The sequence below is a fragment of the Macaca mulatta genome, chromosome 5 (assembly GCF_049350105.2).
Source record: "Macaca mulatta isolate MMU2019108-1 chromosome 5, T2T-MMU8v2.0, whole genome shotgun sequence".
Lineage (NCBI taxonomy): Eukaryota > Metazoa > Chordata > Mammalia > Primates > Cercopithecidae > Macaca > Macaca mulatta.
Genome location: NC_133410.1, coordinates 149985675 through 150005986, shown reverse-complemented (window position 1 = coordinate 150005986; position 20312 = coordinate 149985675). Strand labels below are relative to the sequence as shown.

The 20312-nt window shown below is 41.9% G+C and overlaps 1 protein-coding gene across 1 annotated transcript in view; it reads left to right on the top strand.

Annotated features, from left to right (window-relative positions):
- Positions 1-2275: 2275 nt before the first annotated feature.
- RNF150 (ring finger protein 150) overlaps positions 2276-20312 on the top strand; it is a 281038-nt gene continuing 263001 nt past the window's right edge. Inside the window, exon 1 of the mRNA XM_002804206.4 lies at positions 2276-3390. Coding sequence (XP_002804252.1) covers positions 2907-3390 — 484 coding nt within the window. The 5' untranslated portion in view covers positions 2276-2906. The remainder of the gene's footprint in view (positions 3391-20312) is intronic.

Below are 20312 nucleotides of genomic sequence, written 5' to 3'. Positions count from 1 at the left end.
GATACTTCAAGACTAGGCTAATATCCCACTTCACATCAAACACCTACCCATCAGCCTTAGTATCCATTGATGACTCCTGCCTAAATCAAACAACACAACACTCTTGTCAAATGGTGACTTTCTATACCCATTAATCCTTATCAGTAGGTATTTTTACCATAAGGAAGAGCTGTTCCTCCCTATTTATTTATTTACTCCATCATTTATCTGTATTAACATCAGCACGGATTCATGCTTTATTCAATAGGTTGTAATCAATTACTAGGATCATTTATTTTGAAGTTCAGACTGTCCCAGATTTGGCCAGCTGGAGCCCTTTCCAGCTGGCTCTTGTGTCCTTTTGACATACTCCCATCATGCTTGGAACATTTCCTTACAAGAGGTTAAAGGCTCACTCTGTACTTTCCCAGTGCCAGCCCTAGAATCAGCCCTGCTTCCTTTTCATGGAGGATGCTATTTAGAAACCAAGATCTTTTGGTCACTTGATGTGTCTTTTGCTTTTGGCCTCTGAATGGAGAGAGTTATGGTATACATGTGTGCCCACACATAAATATATATACATATAGTTTTTGAGAAATGATTTCATACTCAATGTTAATCCACCCTAAAGCCTCAAGGTTACTTATAGCTCACTTTCTTTCCATATTTGTTAATTCCTTCTCCAACAGTAAGAAACCTGGCTCCTATTTTACTCAGTTTTACTTATTAGTCCAAGAGCACTGTAATTAAGCAATCTTCCAGCCATGCTGCTTCATTGACCCTGTCATCTCTTTAGCACCTAACTTTTCCAAAGGAAAGAAGGGGTAAGAGATAGTCACACATTCTCCAAGTCTTCCAGCTGGAGAAAAAACTGCTAAGCGATAAAGACGACTGTGAAAACACTGTGGGTTGCTAAAGGCAACTGCTCAGAACCTAGCCGGGGGTTTCTAACAGTGGACTCCTCCCTCAGATCTCTGGTGGTTCAGTAACCAGCAGCCAGGTGTCTCCACTCTTGCCTCCTTGGCAGTAAGCGCTATAAAAAGCACTGTCCCAATTGCCTAGAAGCCTATTTTCTAAAGTGAATAAGCTAGGAACACATACAAATTCAGCACATCGAATGCCATAGAGACAAATTCTTCTAAGTAGTTCTTGTGCCTGCTTCTAATTTGGGTATAGCTGAGGCTCTTTGCCCTCCCTTAACAGCCACCAGCTGTTTGTACTGCTGCCGGAAAAAGAGAAGTTGTACTGGTGGACATTCATTAACGAAGAGCTGTAAACATATTAAAGTCCTGGGGAAAAGGCAGACTTTCATTTTTAAAATTTAAATCCTGGGTTCTCTGAAAGAGCATCAGGTGGGAAACAAATGTGAATGATAGAGAACCATCACACAAATATTTTTAGAGACTATCTGGCAGGCATCTCAAGCCAAGGGAAAGGATATCCACCACCCAAACGTCTAATTGGTAAGGAATTGTGCTGTACCACAGTTTTAAGAACACTACACCAGGGGCACTGTACTGTCCTCTCACTATTGTAATCTCAATGCATAGTTGGAGAGCACACTATAAACAATAACCCAAACAAACCTCCCTTGCCTGTTGGTGCTGCGAGTCCCCCGTTCCCAGTCATGATAATCAGAATAAACAGTCCAGAAATGTCTCACCTAGTTTTTCTTCTTATAGAGTGAGAAAACACCTATTCTGTAAGAAAACAAATGTTGCATGTTTGCTTCCAGGTGAGCAGTAGGAAGCCCATTGTTATACCCATCTTAACAGAGTGGTTGTTAGACCAGCAGCATCAGCATCACCTGGGAACTTGTTGGAAAGCATATTTTGGGGCCCTACCCGAGATCTACTGAACCAGAAGCTTTGTGGCAGGACCCATCAGTCTGAGCTTTAAAACTAAAGGTTTGACAGCCACTGCCCTAGGTATTCCAGAAGTAGCGTTGGAAGGACCTCGATACCAAACCACCTTACACTTTGGCCTTATGATAGGTAATTAGGGAGCTCACGGCAGTACTTCCAGCAAACGGGAGGGTCATTTACGAGACGCACATACATTTGCTAAATATAACGCTCAGGAAGTTATTCCTGTACTTATAGGTCCAGGAGTCGCTTCCCCTTTACCCTCACCTGGATCAATTCGCCGATAGAGTTTGAATTTGAGACCCGGCAGGGGTCGCTGCTGCCCATAGAGACCAAGGGAACATGGCAAGAGAATCCCAGGGGCTTTGACATCACACTAAGCTCCTCCTTGCACGCACACATTATACACACACACACACACACACAGACACACACACACACGGACCGCGTACTCCGCTCTGCCCGCTCGCTCCCCGAGCCCGCCCCGCCCGCGGCAAGTGTGTGCCCAGGCGCAGCCACCGGCGAGGCCAGGAGCGCAGCGCCCACAGCCCCAGGGAACCGGCGCACGGCAGCAGCGGCTCTCGCGGCTGCAGCCGGATCCGCGCGCCTCCGCGCTCAGTGGCGGCGGCCAGGACACCCTCGGCAGCACCCCGCACCGCAGCACCCCAGACTACGAGCAACCGTGACTGCCCCCGCATTCCTGCAAGTTCCTGGGCCCCCGGCCACCCTTATGAGAGAAAGCGAAGCCGGGCGAAGGAGCAGGACGCTCGGCAGCAGGACTCCTCTGCAAGCCCCGCGGGCCCTGTGTTCCCGCGCCCCCCGGGGCCCCAAGAAGCAAAATGCAACCGCCGCGCTACGGCTGAGAGGGGAAGGGGCCAGCGCCATCCGCTCGCCCGGAATCCGGTCCCCGCAGCGGCTGCGCGTCCCGGCCGCGGCCCCTCGGGCCCGGGAGTGAGCAGCAGCAGGAGGAGAGGCGGCCGGCCCGGGGTTGGCCGGGGCTGGGGAGGAGGGACGGGGCGGAGGGAGGGCGCGGGGGCGGGGAGGGGGCCCCGGCGGATAAAGATGGCAATGTCTCTCATCCAAGCGTGCTGCAGTCTGGCTCTCTCAACATGGCTGCTTTCCTTTTGTTTCGTGCATCTGCTCTGCCTGGACTTTACAGTGGCCGAGAAGGAGGAATGGTACACCGCCTTCGTGAACATCACCTACGCGGAGCCCACGCCGGACCCCGGGGCCGGGGCGGCGGGCGGCGGCGGCGCGGAGCTGCACACGGAGAAGACGGAGTGCGGGCGCTATGGGGAGCACTCGCCGAAGCTGGACGCCCGCGGGGAGGTGGTCATGGCCAGCTCGGCCCACGACCGCCTGGCCTGCGACCCCAACACCAAGTTCCCCGCCCCGACTCACGGCAAGAACTGGATAGCCCTCATCCCCAAGGGCAACTGCACATACAGGGATAAGATCCGGAACGCGTTCCTGCAGAACGCCTCCGCCGTGGTCATCTTCAACGTGGGCTCCAACACCAACGAGACCATCACCATGCCCCACGCGGGTGAGTGGCCCAGCTGGCGCGGGGGAGGGGAGCCGGCGGGGACGGAGGTGCCTAGAGGGATCCAGCGTCTGCCTCCAGGCTCCTTCTGGGAAGTCCGTGCGGCGCGGAAACCGTGTCTAGGTTCCCTGGACCGATTAAGTTTTGCTCCGCGGCACTTGGGGGGCTTACAAAGAGGAGAAGATGAACTGTATTGGGGAGGGGAGAGGTTGCCAGAGAGCTTGGCATAGCGCCACTTGGACAAGGGTTCAACGTGGCGGGCTAACTTTTCCGAGGGGGCCCTGGAAGGTGGGGTTGGGAGGGCAGGGCTCCGATACTGTTCTAGGTTAGTGACCGGCCCAGCACCTGTTTGGAACAAGCAGATCTGATAACACAGCACCGCTCTTGGGTCTGTGCATCAGGTATACCCTGATGCAGGCGTCCCTGTATAGCAAGAGAGGAGTAGGGTTACCTGCTGGCAGCTCACCACCGCCAACTTGCTCTTGAGGTTTCATCTCTTCGTGGGAGAGTATCCCCTTCTGGGTTTACGCACTTCATTAATCATATTAAAAGTACTATGCTCTGCCAGGCTGTCATCCAGAGAAACTGACAGGTGGCCACGGTGGTAAATAACAACAATCCTCAACAAGCCAAGAAGAGTGGGATGGCCCTAAAGTTATAATTACTTTTCTAATTATTGCATTATCCTTTGCCTGATTGGGAGGTTAAATATGCTGAAGGTTTTCTTTCTGGCTAGAATGAAGGGATTTAAGACTAGAGAGAATAAGCTTTTTGTTAATGATCGCAGGTACCAGGACTAGAAATGCATTACTGTCCCAAAACTCAATACCGCATATGCCTGACATAAGCAATGTTTCACTGGTGGTAAGAACACCCTCCCCCCAAAAAAGCCATCCCCAGGCTTGTTAACGTAAGTCCATAAGCCACTAGTTTTAGCAGGCTAGCCTCCTTATGTCAGGGCTTGCTACTTGTATTTGTGTGCCTGAGAAGTGGGCCCTCCTTCCCCAGAGGGGTTTCTGGGCCAAGACTGTGGCATCCAGTGCCCGGAAGGAGGGGAGAAAAATGACAGATGCATTTTCTGAGTGGAGTCTCCTAATCAAAACATTATTTTCTTTAAAAACCGGATTTGAATAGTTACGCTGCTGAAATGGAACACCAAGCTCTGGCTACATTTGCAGGGGTGTTCTCTTTGGGGACAAGTTTCCATTCCGAGAGCTCATGTCACCTATTAGTGGAATATTCAATTGGTTTGCCTCCAGTAATCAACACCAGCTGTTTTAGTCAGGGAACTTTGTCAACCTTAACACAAACAGGTGGGGAGGAGAAATGTTCCACCCTTCTAAAACACAGGCCAGAAAAATGCGGTGTGTTGATTAATGAAGAGGAGAGGCAGTTACTTAGAAAAGTTACAATACAGCATTTTAAGAACACTCGATATATTTTCTTGAACTCGACAGTTTTCTAAGGGAAAAGATTGTACTCTAACCTTGAGTCATAAGAGCACTACTGAAACTTTGATATTCAAGGATGTTAAGGACTGTGGAAAGCACTTTAAGTCATGTAAAGTATCTTTAGATAAACATGTTACTTAATATTTAAAACCTCAATGGAGGAGGGGTGAAGGAGGCTTTGTTGTTGTTGTTTGAACTCCAAGGAGATTGTTAGCTGACTGTGAGATTCTTTAATTGTTTCTCTGTGCATGTGCATGAAATCTTAAACTCAACTTTGAACATAAAGTAAGAGGCATCATTTGTTCCTGTCTAAAAAGGTTCTCTAAAACTGCCAACACATTGGATCAATTAATGGCTTGCTTATTTTTAAAGAAAGCACTAAGCAGATTTCCCACACAAATGATGCTTGATTAAGACAGTGGGAGTAGAAGGTTTAGTAATACTGTAGTTTGAACATTAAAGGCAAAACAAATTGGAAATTGTCTATTATCTAATTGTTCTGTTTCCAAAAATGTATTCATGCTATATCCGCCAATAGCCAGGAAACTCCAAATTATCTTCTGACATTTTGCCACATTAGGAGACTGTGTTCACTTTAGTCAGAGGCTAGCATTGATTTCTGCTAGAGTGTCATCAGGAGCAGATACGTGACAGGGTAGCATGGCAAACCCTTGACTATACTCTGAAATTCTTCTGCCTAAATCTCAAACACCGCCAGCACTGGTCTGGATGTCAGTGTCTTCCATGTAGTCCAGATCTTGAAAGCTTTACTTTTTCTAGTTACATTTGAGGTCAGATTTCTAAATTCACTTTGAGAAACTGCACATTTTAGGTGCTAATCAAATATTTTTATTTTGTGAACTTGGTGTACAATACCAGAGAATCTTTATATTTGAATTTTTAAATTCAGTTTTCAAAAAGTTTTAAAAAATGCAAAAGCTGATGATATATCTGACACCTTTGCTGTAGATCCTTTATTTTTGGAACTGATAGATTTCAGGTGAGGAGAAGGTCTGTTTATGTTTATTTACTGTTTATTTAGTGTCATGCAACCTATCGTTTAACATCTGTGCATTTGCATATCTAGAAATTCAATTAAATAGAAATTGTTTTCTCCTTTTCATATACGTTTTCTGTTTTTTTCTTTTCCTGCTTAAATAATTTTGATTTTCTGCCATTTACGTAACTATGACTTCTCATTCAAAAAGACACCGCTTCTTCTGGGATAGACCAGTAGTTTTGCTTTATAACAAGTCACTTTCCTCCCCAGTATAACAGCTTTATTGAAATATAAACATACTATGCAGTTCACTCATTTAAAGTATATATTTCAATGGCTTTTAGTGTATTGACTGAGTTGTGCAGCCATCATCACTATCTAGTTCTAGTAAGAAACCCTTGTACTTCCACATTATTCCCCAATTCCCCATTATTCCCCAACTCCTTAGTCACTCCCCATTATTCCCCAACTCCGAGCCCTAGGCTAATCTACATTCTGTCTTTATGTATTTAAATGCCTCTTTTGTACCTTTCATATAAATGGAATCATGTAATATGTGGACTTCTGTGATTGGCCCCTTTGATTTAGCATAATCTTCCTAAGGTTCATTAAGGTTGTAGCATGCGTCAGTACTTAAACCCTTTTTATTGCCAAATAATATTTCATTGTATGGATATATCACATTTTGTGTATCTGTTCATCAACCGATGGAAAATTACGTTGTTTCTACTTTTTGATTGTTACAAAAATAGTGCTATGAACATTCATGTACAAATTTTTGTGTGGACATTTATCTTGTTTATATATCTAGGAGTAGAACTTCTGAGTCATATGGCAACTCTATAATTTAATCATTTGAGGACCTTCTAGACTGTTTTCCAAAGCAACTGCATCATTTCGCATTCCCACCAGCAGTGTTTGAGGGTTCCAGTTTCTCCACAGCCTCATCAACATTTGTTACTATCTTTTTTATTTTGTCTATTCAGGTGGATGTGAAGTGGTATCTTCATTTTGTTTTAAATTTTCATTTCTCTGATGACTAATTATTGCTTTTTAATATACTCAATTCTTTTTTTCTGCTTTTCATTTTATTCCCTTTCCCCTTATGCCCACCATTATTTATTCTTTTCCAGACTTTCAACTCATACACTTTTATCCTAGGGAAGAGAGAGAGTGATTAATAGAGAAAATCTGCTTCTCTCACTTTTTTTTTAAAAGTCTATGGACCAGAGATTTATATGTCCCCTATTAAGGGACGTAAGGCTATATCTTTAGTGCAAGAGCACCAAGAAGGCCATAGCAAAAAGCTATAGAGAAATGCATCTTCCAACTAGTAAAAGCCCCAGAAGTGAACTTTCATGTATAGGCAAAATCTGTGAGACCCAAATTACTTCCTCAAAGCTGGTCTGATGCCTGCCTGTGAAGCTTCTTTCAGTGTACCCTAAGGAAATTGAAGATATCAGAAATTTCTAGAGGCAGTTTAGGGCACTGATTAATTAGGAGTGTAGCCTCTAGAACCAACCAACCACTTGGATTTGTGTCCTGGTGGCACTACTTTCTCACTGTGTATCTTTGTGCAAGTTAGCCTCTCAGGTCTTGGGTTTCCTCATCTGTGAAGTGGAGGATAACATCATCTACCTCGGTTGCTTGTTATGTGAATTAGATGGATTAATGCATGTACAGTGCTTACATCTGTGGCTGGCACAAAGCAGTAAAAAAAAGTTAACCATTCTAAGCATTGGACTCAGTGACACACAATGACATGCAGGAGCTACAGACTGGATCATCATACCTTTGAGGCTTGCTGAGTTCCTGGCAGCCTTGGGAAAGAACTCCTTATTTACCCTTTCATACTGAAGAGGCCAGAGCAGTGGTGCCAATTTTTTTGTGGCTCAGTGAATTGAAACAGGGTGTTCCAGCTCCCTCTGATTGATGAACATTTAAGATTCTCCTATTGCATTTGTACTTTCTTTTGGCTTAAATTGAAATTTCATTGTAGCAAGGGCATGTGTGATAAAAATGGTAGTCTGTGTATGCAGGCTGTTTGTGACTGAGTGGCGATGAGGAAATGGTGTGTGTGTTTTTTTTTTTCTTTTTTAAAGTGTGTGTTTGATATCTTTCTGTTTGTCTATTGCTAGTACATAGTCAATGGGAAATTAAACATCTAGCTGTCTAGGAAGAACTTTTGTGAGACTAGGTTCCTAAGAGCAACTTGGAGATGGAGGAAGGGAGGCAATGGTTGCAGTAACTCTGGAGAACATGCTCGACTCTTGGAAAGGAGGAGCCTAGGATGGAGTATATCTATGTATTCTAGACTTCTCCAAGGTTGGAGGCAAAATGTAGTAGATCTACTGAGGCTCTTCCTCCGTAGATGGGTGTTCAGAGTTCAGTGTATGGATTCACGCTACCTTTATGGCCATTACTTTGATTGCTGAAGTCTACCTATGTCTTCAACTCTGTAAAGCACCTAGCTGCTTTAATTTAAAAAAGTTGTTTTTTTTTCTTCAGGACTCATTTTTCTAGAATATTTGTGTGTACTTTTGCTTTACATTTTCCTTTAAATGATAAGATTAGCTCTCTTTTTTTTTTTAGCATGCTCGGTAATAATAGCATTGACCAAATAGTGCTTACTCTGTACCAGGCATGTTCTAAGCACTTTATATGTATATAAATTTGATTCTCACAACAACATTGTGAAATAGTTACCCTTACTGTCTCCATTTGATGGATGAGGAAACTGAGGCAAATTGTATAACTTGGTCATGCAAGCAGTAAGTGGTAGATCTTGGCTTGCAACCCAGGCGGTCTGTCTGCTGGTCTGTGCTTAGAGCTACAGCTCTGTATACCCTCTCAGCTTGAAAGGGTATTCTGAAGTCTAGATGTGGGCAGTGATTACTTAATCATAGATACAGGAAGCGATCTAAGGCTGATTTCCTGTTTCAGAGTATGTTAACAGATGCATTGTTGACTTGCAGAAATGCATCTCTGTTATGTAATGGGAGAATGGGACCTTATGTTTGGGCCTCTTCTCTTCCGGACCTCCCTCTGATTCACCATTTGATTTTGAGTCAGTCACTTTTTCTGTTTTCACCCTCGGTTTTCTTTAGTTGATCTCTAAGAGGTATTTCAACTCTAAAATATATTCTTTATGTATTTAAACCTTAGAATACTTCTAGTAAAATTCCCAATTTCTGGCTTCTTGATCAGAAAACCCGGTAACTGGGGCCTGCATTCCCCCATGGAAAGAGTAGCTGGAGCTGAGCGGTGGCTGGCTGTTCCCATGTGCCCTCCAGTTGGTCCAAGTCTCCATCACTTTTTACCATCTGGCTCTTCGCCTGCCGTGCTCATTTATGTTTCCCACCTCAACCCCAAGGTCACAGTGTTTGGGACTCCACCTTTATGGAGCCAAACTTTGGGTAGTGAGGGGAAGTTATGGAAAACAGACTTGGTTCAGCAAAGGAAAAGCAAATTCATAAGAATAGAAGTGTTTAGAGATGTAAGAGGTTTCCTTGAAAGGGTGAGCTTTCTGTGGCATTCAGCTTGAAACTGAATGGGAACATTGTGGAATTGCTGATCCCAGGATTTATGGATGGACTTCCAGTGGGTGACAGCTTTAAGGGCCTTCCCAAGCATTGGGAGTATGTGATTCTCTATCATTTAGGTATTTAAGAAACATATTTTTTAAGAACCTCAGTTCCCACTTCATTTTTCTCTTAAGATATATACAGTCTGGCTATCATTTATGCTTGGTCTTGATCTTCCATGCCAAGATAATCTCACCTTCTCACTTAGTATGCATGTGTGTGTATGTGTATTTATTTATTTTGCACTAAACTGTAACTCTTCACCTGTCTGTCTACTAGCAGAAATTCCAATAGCCAGGAATTCTAGACTCTGTTATTAAAAGCCATAATTCATCAAAGTGTTAAATAACATTCTTGGCGGTGTAGCTTAAGATGACCCGGGCGAGAAACTGTATGACTTGTTTATACATTTTAGGTCATGGAAATACATATCTAGAGGATTGGGAAGGAATCTTACCTTCTGTCTTCTAATCCTTTAATAAGAATTCAATCATCATCTCTCCTAGTGGCTCTCTTAAAAATCTCCTGGCTTCTCAAAAAGGAAGTAATTTTATAACCATGAAATCTGGAAAGATCCAGAAAAAACCTGGAGCTTCTTATTTATAGCTTATTCTTCTAGTTTTCAGAAAACAGTGATTGTGCCTCTGATATGAAGTTAATTTGTTTAGAAAACCAGTCTCAACTTTTGAAAAGTTAGCCATTATTGTTGCTTAACCATTATTGTTTCATTTCTGGACATTAAGCATAGCATGTAAAGAATTTACTATTTTGATAACCCTGAAAGTCTTCAGTGTATCCCTAGAAGAAATATTTCATCTCATATATACTGTAAGGAGCATTTTACTTGTTGCTGAGAGATTGCAGTGATGTTGGTGTTGTGTATTTGATAATGTAATTTGACAGATGCTACATTTAAATTGAAATTCAAATCCTATGCAGATTATCTTAGTTCTTGGGGATTTTGGTGGTAATGTAAAACCCAGAGAAACAAGGCAGCGTTGTGCTGTGTAATTCTTCTACTAAGTTTCAATTTACAGTGGTTCTATTAAATAGAAACCTTGTCTACAGGTATAATATGACCTTTACTCTTATTTTAAACTTTGAGGTATTGATCGCTTGGCAGTTTAATGTATGGTAGGATAAATGTGCTTTGTATAATCGAAGCCAAAATATTAATGACCATGGTTAGATCTAGGTCTCAGTTTTCTATAATAAAAGAGGAAAAGTAAATTTATTTTAACATTTCACATTTGTAGTTATAAATTGCTTTCTGTAAGAGTCTTCACTTTTTTATTTCGGTCACTCCATAATATATAGCGGTATTTAGAAAAACATTTTCAGTAAAAGTAAGCATCGTTTGTTAGAGAATTTAAGCTTATGCATTGGCATGTTAGGCATTTTCATATTCAACTTGTGAACATTTATTTCATAATAGAGATTTTTAAAAATATTATAGAAATAATTCTGTATTAAATGTATTTGTTCATGTCTTTTCTAGTCAGACAGATATGAGTATATATATTAGGTAAGAAGGATTATCAGGAAATGTTGTTTCTTAACCGTTTCCATCTGGAATCTCTATTATAAATGGCTTTTTATGGGCAGAGTCCACTTACACACTATTGAAAACGCAAAGATTGGAGGCTTTTTGGAGGGATTGTCAGGCGGCATACAAATGCCTTTTCCCCCTTTTTCTCTTTTCTGTTCCCCACTACCTACAGCAGATATTCATCTGGACTATTCTGTAGCCATGCACTGATGAAACCCACATCAGAAATGTAACTCCAAATGACGCAAAGAATAGTGGATGAGGACAGATGTTTTCCCCTTCATTTATCAGGAAGATGCATGGAATGTTCTTTCTCCCAGAAATCCACAGAGCTGGCTGCCTCTTCAGTTCTCTCTATTAATGAGATCTTGTTAGGAAGGCACTCCCAGGCTCCTCTTCTCTGAACTAGTGGCAGCCTCCTCCTGCTGGTCCCCAGCACACCCCTGCTGCATGTTACCCACTGTTAACATGTTTATTGTCTCCTCCCACCACAATGTAAGGGCCAGGTGAGGTGTCAGAGCCCTGGCATCAGAAAGTGGTAGACTTGTGGGGAGTAAGAAGAATTTACTGACAAAAGTACAGGTTTGAAAAAAAAGTCTTATTAGATGGAAAGTACGCTGCATAAGCAGCAGAAGAGTGCAGAGGGGCGCCTCAGCAGGAGGGCTGAGCACACCACAGTGGATTTTTCCTTTGGGGTATTCGTGGACCTTAAAGTGGGAGCTGAAGGGTAATTTGGTCCATATTAGCCATGTAGGTCCTGACAAATGTTGCGGCACTATTCACAATAGCAAAGACTTGGAGCCAACCCAAATGTCCATCAGTGACAGACTGGATTAAGAAAATGTGGCACATAAACACCATCGAATATTATGCAGCCATAAAAAGAATGAGTTCATGTCCTTTATAGGGACATGGATGAAGCTGGAAACCATCATTCTGAGCAAACTATCGCAAGGACAGAAAACCAAACACCGCATGTTCTCACTCATAGGTGGGAATTAAACAATGAGAACACTTGGACACAGGGTGGGGAACATCACACACCCGGGTGTGTCGGGGGGTTGGGAGAGGGGGGAAAGATAGCATTAGGAGATATACCTAATGTAAATGACAAGTTAATGGGTGCAGCACACCAACATGGCACATGTATACATATGTAACAAACCTGCATGTTGTGCACATGTAGCCTAGAACTGAAAGTATAATTTAAAAAATGATTACATTTGTAGACATTTTGGTGCCTTGATGTCAGCAAGGGTTGCACAATGAGTTTCTATATGCATGCATTCTGTAGATGTATAGAAATTCTAGTTACTTAGAAATATTTGGAAGGAAACCTGGAACCAGATGCTGGCTTTACATAATAGAGGAGTCTAATTACTTCTGAATTCCTTAGATAAGGAGTTTTGTCTCGGGATGGACTGCTTGATGGTTACCAGGTGATCTTTGTTCTTCTCAGTAAACTCCACAAGAGTGGGGCATTTAGACAATATTTTTGGTCCACAGTTAAGTTCCCCAAGCCTAGAGCAGTCTCTGGCACACAGAAACTGCTCAGTACCTATTGCTACATAACCTGGAAACTGAAAAGATGGACTGTTAATATGTTCATCTTTAATTTCATAAAAATATTCTATGCCATTAAATACTTTTTGTTGGCATTTGACTCATAAAGTGGGAGAAGTTCTAATTTGACTCTCCCATTACAAATGTTTATTCATCTTGTAGCATGTGGCATGAAACGGGTGCCTGGTTTCTGTTCGTGGTCGAAGGGGAAAAAGCCATACTGGTAATAAGCAAAAGGACATAGAGTGTCAAAAAGGTTTGTAACCAAATACAATTCTGTGCATGTGTTTACTGTCCTGCAGCTTTATGTATTATAAAACCTTTTTCTTATTTTAAATGAAATACATATGCTATATAGAAACATTTGAAAATATAGAACTTTTAAAAAGAGTTAGAACCATCCATACTCTAATATTTTTTCATTACATTTACTTTTATCAAATGGGTAATATATTGCCGGTGTGTTTTCGTAGCTGTTAAAAATTTAATCGTACATTTTGAAATTTCCTTGGTTCTTCCAAGATGTTTCTGTGATGTTTCCACTTTTCTCTTACATGAAGAGTGCTGCAGTAAACATTCACATGTAGCTAAACCTGAGCGCATATCCATGAATACTTCCTTAGTTCCAGTTCCAAAGTATGGGATTAGTCAAAGGCAGTTATCGTTTCTTTTATAATAGCCTGTATGGTGAAGTCTTCAGATGTTTGCTCACTCAGGAGCATGGTGCTCCTTTGAAGGAGAAAAGACATCTGTCGGATGTTGGCAGTGCTGTTGCTGTGGGGTCCTGTCACAGCTCTTTAGCATTACTTTGCTCCAAGCTACACTATTTTGGCAGCTGAGGCAAGACACCAAAGGTGGCGAATCAGGAGAAATGAAGCGTCAGAGACAGAATCATCACGATTACAGATGGTGCAACTCCACCTCCTCCCTTACACTCCTGTGTCTGGGGGATGCTGAATGCAAATTGAACCAGCAGTTAGGAAACTCGGGTTTCAGTTGTGGCTCTCTCTCAAATTGGCTTTTCCGTTGGCAAGTCACTTCCCTCCTCTGGGGCTCATTTTCTTTCACTTGAAAATGGTGAGCAGGAGGCTTCTGGAGGGGAACTTGGTTGAGCTCAGTGATCTCCACCCTGACCGCATGTTGGGATCACCTGGGGAGTTTAAAAGTTATGGCTGCCCAGATCCCACCTGCAGAGATTCTGATGCAAATGGTCTGATGCAGGGAGGGGACTCCCCATATGTTTCTAGAGTGCGCTCAGGGCTGACAGCCACTATGCAGGATGAACCTGAAATCTCCCTGAAGCTCTTATACCACATGGTTCTTTATTAATTATTTAAGGAAATGGTGTTTTTCCTTTGAAGGCATCAAAATCCTATGTGAATAAAATTTTAATTTTTTTAATTCCCCAAGAACTGTAAGGCTCGAAATTATGAGGGTGGGGACAGTATTGCTTAAATCATGAATTAGTGATTCACTGATAATAACGGTTTTGGTGACCAGCAAGAAGGCAAACACATGGCAAATGCAACAAGTACAGGAAAGCACACAAACCTCTGTAAAACAGTCAAGAAGGATACGATAATAAGTCAGAAGTGATTAGACCTTGTGATTTGATTGGGTGAAATTTCATCTATATGCTAAATGTTGATTATTATAAGAGCAGTCCTCCAAGTTTAAGAGGTAGAGACAACGTGCTGTTTTTACTAAGTAGGAAGTCCCCCATTCTGTTCATGGTGGTTATCATTACCCATTTTGGGAGGTAATGGTGAAAAAGAAGGTTCTGGTGCACGCCTGACCCGGTTCTGAGCCCTGATACACTCTCTTGTCTAGGGAGACAGAAAGCAGCGTAGGGTTGAGATAGCCGTCTGAAGTCATTCCCTTGGTGAGGATGAGCTTCCCCTGTTCTGGGAAGAACTGCGAGTCCTGCTGGGCAGAGAGGGTCTGGGAGCTCAGGAAGCAAGTGTTTAGGCTTTGGAGTCCTCATCTGTAAAGTGAGCCTCCTATGCTATCCATCATAGGTGTTGTGTGTGACCTCTTACATTACATAATGCAGTAAAGGGGTGACTCTGAGCGTGTAATACATGAAAACTATAATTAGTGTCCACAGAAACACACTCTGAATCTGATCACATCTTATCACCATTGTTATCACCAACTGAGTCCAAGCTATCATGAGCTCTTGCCTGGACTGCCACTGTCACCCCTAGCTGGTGTCCAGCTTCCCTTCCTGCCCCCTGCCGTCTGCTGCCCATACAGCAACAGAATGAACTTCTGAAAATATAAATCAAAGGCAATCACTACTCTGCTCAAATCTTGCAGGGATTCCCCATCATACTTGGAACCAAGTTAAAGTTCTTGCCATTGTCCTCAGGGCCCTCTGTGATTTGGCCCCTGCTTCCTATCCAGCCCCTTTCCTACCCCGCTTCCCTCACTTACTACTTCCCAGCCCATTATGCCTTCTTGCTGGTCCTCAAATGCTCCCAGCCCAGGACCTTTGGAACCTCTTTTTCCAGATTTTTAAAAAATAGTTTTTTATTCACATAGCAAACCATCATTTAAATATATCTTTATGCTTTTAGAATGATTCCCAAACAAGAAAGTCTAGTAGCCATTCATCTGTTTCTCTCATATTTAACCAACTCATTATTTTTTAAGTTCAGTTTGCTATTATGCCACTTGTACTCCAAGAGAAATGTCTTCCAGCAAAGTACAATTTGGCAGCGTTTTAGAATCATGGGGTTTTATTGCTCAAGTGAGCAGGAAGAGTACCCAGTCACCACCCTCGATTTTTTTTCAGATTCTCCTATCAGTCTTATTTACATCAGTCACCCTTTCCCATCATCATCACCCTTTGCCCCCTTCATCAGTTTTCCTGGCCAATGTGAAAATATTTCATCTGCTGTTCATTCTCTCTTCTCTTATTCTCCCTTATCTTATCACTACTTGAAATTTCTTTATAATTTCATTTGTGAATTTGTTCCACTATTGTGTGTCTCCCACATGGGAATATAAACTCCATGAGGGCATGGTTCTTGTCTTCTTAACAGCTGTATTTATAGAGACTGGCATAGAAAAGAAATCCAGTGCATAGCTATTGAAAATATGAATGAATGATACAATAGGTACCATCCATAATTCTCAGATGTACTGCTTACTTAAGGAATGAGGTAATGAATTTTTATTATATACACTTTGTCTGCCTTATATCGAGGGTATGGAAGGTAATATTTAATTTGAATGCTTAAAAACTTGATTCTATATCTTGTGCTTAGCAGAGCTATTCTTGCTGGGACTGTGGTAAGAGATTCATCTACTCTCTAACCTGACTTTAACCCCTTATAAGGTACCTCCTGTTAGGCCCTTACCAGCTGCTGAGAATAGAGAAGTAGGAAAAGGGTGGTGCCCTGTGCCCTAAATCCTTGGGCTTCTCTTTAGGGCCGGTGGTAGGCCTGGAGCAGGAAGCCAGTTGTTATTTTCTGACATCGTCTATCATCATGCCAGTGTTTCTGAAGAGGCCTGGATGCCTACCTGTGAGTAGTTACAATCAAATACTTTGCTTTGGAGGAGCTTTCTTTTGAATGTCAGTAGGGGTACTTTCTATAGATAACGGAGTAGATATGTCCTTTGGAGTCAGCTGTTATCAAACACAGAAAGTAATCTGAAAAAAAGTAGTTGAGCATAGTGCTGCCTGGATGATCTTACTGGGATCTGGGCATGCGGTAAACCAGATGCCTCAAGGGGTCCTGACTGTTGCTAGAAGGAATTGTATAGTTTAATAGTAAATCCTACCTGTCCAGATGCGTTCTATGAATCTGTCTCTGTATATATGGACTGCTTCATTCCAGAAGATGGAAGAATTTAAAATCAGTGGGCAAGAAAGAGAATGTCAGGATTCCTCTAAATGAAGGAAATAACAAATGACAAATGACCAATGAGGTAGGTCAGGTTGTGACCTTTTGAGCAATGAGAGAACTATGAGAGAAATCTCAAGTTTTCTGCTTAAACCATAATGGCGTTAGTTAAAAGTAGTGTTAGTCTTTTGTTATAGTAATTTAAGTGTGCTCCAAAACGAATTTAATCTCCTGTGTGTATGGCTGGGCACAGTGCCTCATGTCTGTAATCCTTGCACTTTGAGAGGCCTAGATGAGCAGATCACCTAAGTTCAGGAGTTTGAGACCAGCCTGGCCAACAAGGCAAAAAACCCTGTTTCTACTAAAAATACAAAAATTAGCCAGGCATGGTGGTGGGTGCCTCTAGTCCCAGCTACCTGGGAGGCTGAGGCAGGAGAATTGCTTGAACCGAGGAGTCAGAGGCTGTAGTGAGCCGAGATCGAGCCACTGTACTCCAGCCTGGGTGACAGAGTAAGACCCTGTCTCAAAAATCAACCAATCAATCAAACAAACAAACAGAAAAACATACAGCTCAAACTTTAGGCCATGATTGGTGGATTGATTTAGCAACTGAAATGGGGCACCACTTTGCAAAGGAATGGTGACCCTGAAATAGGCCATTACTTTGCCTGGCCAGTTTGGTAGCCACCATATTGCTTAAAAGAAATGTTTTGTCATGCAGGTTGGCTGATTGGGGCCCAGTGTTTTTGAGCATTTTTCTACAGCCATATATGACTGGGTAAGCCTCAGTCCCAAATTCCATTCATCTTTTTTGAGGAAAGGTAAAGCAAACATACTACCCTTCTGTTGATAGCAGGCAGTTTGAATAGATACTGTCTCAACACCATGTAGTAAGTCTTCCAGAAGGGTACAGTGTTTGCAGTTATTTGAAGTGCTCCAGACTCAGAAAAACCTGAGAGAGAAGGAACCCAGGAACATTCAAAACCTATGTTCAACTGCCAAGGTCATAGGGTAGCGGGCTCAGATGCAGGTGGGTATGACGGAACCTTCTCCAACTGCCAGTGACTGTTGTCTAAGCAGCCCACCGATTGTCAAAGTCAGACCCTGCCTCAGTATTCATGAGTTTGGGGCCATATAGCGGGTCTGACACTAGCTCCCCAGGAGACAGAGCTTGTGTGGCTCTGGTAAGAGCCTTAAGTGTGATGACTAAATGATATTGGGGGGCAGGGGGCTGTCAGCAGCCACTGTGAGGGACAGATTGGCAATTCTAAATAGCCATTGAGATCTATGCCTCACACAGTGTCTTTTCTCTTCTCTTGGGAGAACATACTACCGAGGAAAAAGTTTTTCATTTTTTGAATAAGCCAAGGCATTCTTTCTACAAATCACCCCTTCCAGTTCCAGACTTATTTATTAAATTCATCACCTTATTCACTAGAGGAACTCAGCAAATCTTTGTTGAATGGAATACGTAATAGAAGGAAGAGAATTGCCATTTGTTCTGAACACACAGACTCTAGGCGCTGCATTAGGTGTCTTCCATACTTCGCTCCTTTCACAGACCCTGTGAGTTGGATACTTTGCCCAAAGTTACAGATGGTTAAAAGCAAAACTGGGATTTTAATCCAGAGCTATTTCTTATACAGTCATGCATTGCTTAATGACATGGATACATTCTGAGAAATGTATCATTAGGCAATTTTATTGTTTTATGAACATTGTAGTGTTCTAGATGGTATAAATGATGTACAACAGACTATACCATATGCATTTGTTCTAGATGGTAGTTTGTTGCACATCTAGGATGTCGGTTATAGCCTATTTGTTTTAGGTTAAACACCTGTATAGCATGTTTATACCACATATATAAACATATCTAAACGTAGAAGAATTACAGTAAAAATAAGGCCTAATACACTGTCTGGAAACATTGTTTCCCACAAAAAATTAACAATAATTTGCCATTGTTATTAGATATATATTTGTAGCAATGCAATTCTTTGTGTTGCACAAGAAACACTTCTTAGTGCAAGTTATAAATTATTATGGATTTAATTATTCTCAAGTCAAGCCTTGCCACCTATGGATATGGTAATGTCTTTTGTACCTATATATATATTTATTATACTATAAGTTCTGGGATACATGAGCAGAACATGCAGGTTTGTTACATAGGTATACATGTGCATGGTGGTTTGCTGGACCCATCAACCCATCATCTATATTAGGTATTTCTCCTAATGCTGTATCTCCCCTAGTCCCCCCACCCCATGACAGGCCCCGGTGTGTGATGTTCCACTCCCTGTGTCCATGTGTTCTCATTGTTCAACTCCCACTTATGAGTGAGAACATGTGATGTTTGGTTTTCTGTTCCTGTGTTTGCTGAGAATGATGGTTTCCAGTTTCATCCATGTTCCTGCAAAGGACATGAACTCATCATTTTTTATGGCTGCATACTATTTCGTGGTATATATGTGCCACATTTTCTTTATCCAGTCTATCATTGATGGACATGTAGGTTGGTTCCAAGTCTTTGCTACTGTGAATAGTGCTGAAATAAACATACATCTGCATGTGTCTTTATAGTGGAATGATTTATAATCCTCTGGGTATATACCCAGTAATGGGATTGCTGAGTCAAATGGTATTTCTGGTTCTAGATCCTTGAGGAATTGCTACACTGTCTTCCACAATGGTTGAACTAATTTACACTCCCACCAACAGTGTAAAAGTGTTCCTATTTCTCTACATCCTCTCCAGCATCTGTTGTTTCTTGACTTTTTAATGATTGCCATTCTAACTGGCATGAGATGGTATCTCATTGTGGTTTTGATTTGCATTTTTCTAATGACCAGTGATGATGAGCTTTTTTTTATGTGTTTGTTGGGCACATAAATGTCTTCTTTAGAGAAGTGTCTGTCCATATCCTTCACCCACTTTGTTTGTTTTTTTCTTGTAAATTTGTTTAAGTTCCTTGTAGAGTCTGGATATTAGCCCTTTGTCAGATGGATAGATTGCAAACATTTTCTCCTGTTCTGTAGGTTGCCTCTTCACTCTGATAATAGTTTCTTTTACTGTGCAGAAGCTCATTAGTATAATTAGATTCAATTTGTCAATTTTGGCTTTTGTTGCCATTGCTTTTGGTGTTTTAGTCATGAAGTCTTTGCCCATGCCTATGTCCTAAATAGTATTGCCTAGGTTTTCTTCTAGAGATTTTATGGTTTTAGGTCTTACATTTAAGTAATCCATCTTGAGTTAATTTTTGTATAAAGTGTAAGGAAGGGGTCCAGTTTCAGTTTTCTGCATATGGCTAGCCAGTTTTCCAAAACCCATTTATTAAATAGGGAATCCTTTCCCCATTGCTTGTTTTTGTCAGGTTTGTCAAAGATCAGATGGTTGTAGATGTGTGGTGTTACTTCTGAGGCCTCCGTTCTGTTCCATTGGTCTATATCTCTGTTTTGGTACCAGTACCATGCTGTTTTGGTTACTGTAGCCTTGTAGTGTAGTTTGAGATCAGGTAGCATGATGCCTGCAGCTTTGTTCTTTTTGCTTAGGATTGTCTTGGCTATACAGGCTCTTTTTTGGCTCCTTATGAAATTTAAAGTATTTTTTTAAAATTCTGTGCAGAAATTCAATGGTAGCTTGATGGGGATAGCATTGAATCTATACATTACTTTGGGCAGTATGGCCAATTTCATGATATTCTTCCTATCCATGAGCATGGAATGTTTTTTCATTTGTTTGTGTCCTCTCTTATTTCCTTGAGCGGTCGTTTGTAGTTCTCCTTGAAGAGGTCCTTCACATCTCTTGTAAGTTGTATTCCTAGGTATTTTATTCTGTTTGTAGCATTTGTGAATGGGAGTTTATTCATGATTTGGCTGTCTGTGTATTATTGGTGTATAGGAATGCTTGTGATTTTTGCCCATT